The sequence below is a fragment of the Phaethon lepturus genome, unplaced genomic scaffold, assembly GCF_000687285.1.
Source record: "Phaethon lepturus isolate BGI_N335 unplaced genomic scaffold, ASM68728v1 scaffold30972, whole genome shotgun sequence".
Taxonomy (NCBI): domain Eukaryota; kingdom Metazoa; phylum Chordata; class Aves; order Phaethontiformes; family Phaethontidae; genus Phaethon; species Phaethon lepturus.
In genome coordinates, this window is record NW_010523211.1 from 1 (window position 1) to 1,137 (window position 1,137).

Sequence of the window (1,137 nt, forward strand, 5' to 3'; positions counted from 1 at the left end):
GAGCGATGCTACTCTGGGGGGTGGAGGGGTGGGGGAGGAGAGAGGGGAAAAAAGAAAAAGGAGAAAGAGGAAAAAAAAGCAAAGACCCCCCTCCTCCCTCCTCTGCCCGGTCCCTTCCACCCCCGACACACACACACACACACAGAGGCGCGCACACACACCCCCCATTGATCAATATTTGGCTGTCTTGCTGCAACTTGCTGCAGTCTTTTAAAGGAGTAGTAGAGAGAGAGGGAGAGAGAAAGGGGAACTGACAGGAAGGGGTAAGGAGCTACACATGTCACATGTGCTTTCTAAGACGGCCAGGAGCTTCTGCAGGCTGGATCTGGTGGAGGATGCTGCGGCAGGGGGTTCACAGAGGGCTCCAGTCGGTTTTCTACAAGCTGGGTTTATTCGTGAGCAGGCATCCGGTGTTTTTCCTCACTGTGCCCGCGGTCCTGACCATCATCTTCGGCTTCAGCCTGCTCAACCGCTTCCAGCCTGACACTGACCTGGAGAGCCTGGTAGCCCCCAGCCACAGCCTGGCCAAGATCGAGAGGAGCTTAGCCAGCAGCCTTTTCTCCCTCGATCAATCCAAAAGCCAGCTGTATTCGGACTTGCACACCCCGGGGAGGTATGGCAGGGTGATCCTCCTCTCCAAACCCGGAGGCAATATTTTGCATCAGGCTGATGTGATCCTGCAGATCCACCGAGCCGTGCTGGAAATGAAGGTGAACTACAAAGGCTATAATTATACTTTTTCCCATCTGTGTGTGTTGAGAAATCAGGATAAGAAATGCGTGCTGGATGATATTATTTCAGTGCTAGAGGATCTGAGGCAGGCTGCCCTCTCCAATAAGACAACAGCCAGGGTGCAAGTGAGCTATCCCAACACTAAATTAAAGGTATGCTCTTACTGCATGCTTTTGCCAATTAAAGAGGCAGCACTTCATTTCTTGTCCTAAACAGCAAAAAGAAATATAATCATCTCTATCTCTCTCTCTCTAAATGGGTGTGATCTGGGCTTTCCTCGGGAAGCAGCTGAAACGGGTGCCTTGCTATTGTTCTGTACGAGGAGTGCGGGGGGGGCTGTACGCTAAGGAAGCAGGAGAAGCAGGGAGCGGAGAACAGCCTGGGGACCGGGAGACCTTGCAACGC

The 1,137-nt window shown here is 52.7% G+C and overlaps 1 protein-coding gene across 1 annotated transcript; it reads left to right on the forward strand.

Moving 5' to 3' along the window:
* Nucleotides 1-117: 117 nt before the first annotated feature.
* Nucleotides 118-857, forward strand: LOC104616897 (patched domain-containing protein 4-like; the record flags this gene model as incomplete). The annotated part of the gene is made up of 1 exon (XM_010282060.1): nt 118-857. A coding segment is annotated over exon 1 (573 nt), but the record flags the coding sequence as incomplete, so codon positions are not given.
* Between the last annotated feature and the right edge of the window lie 280 nt (nt 858-1,137).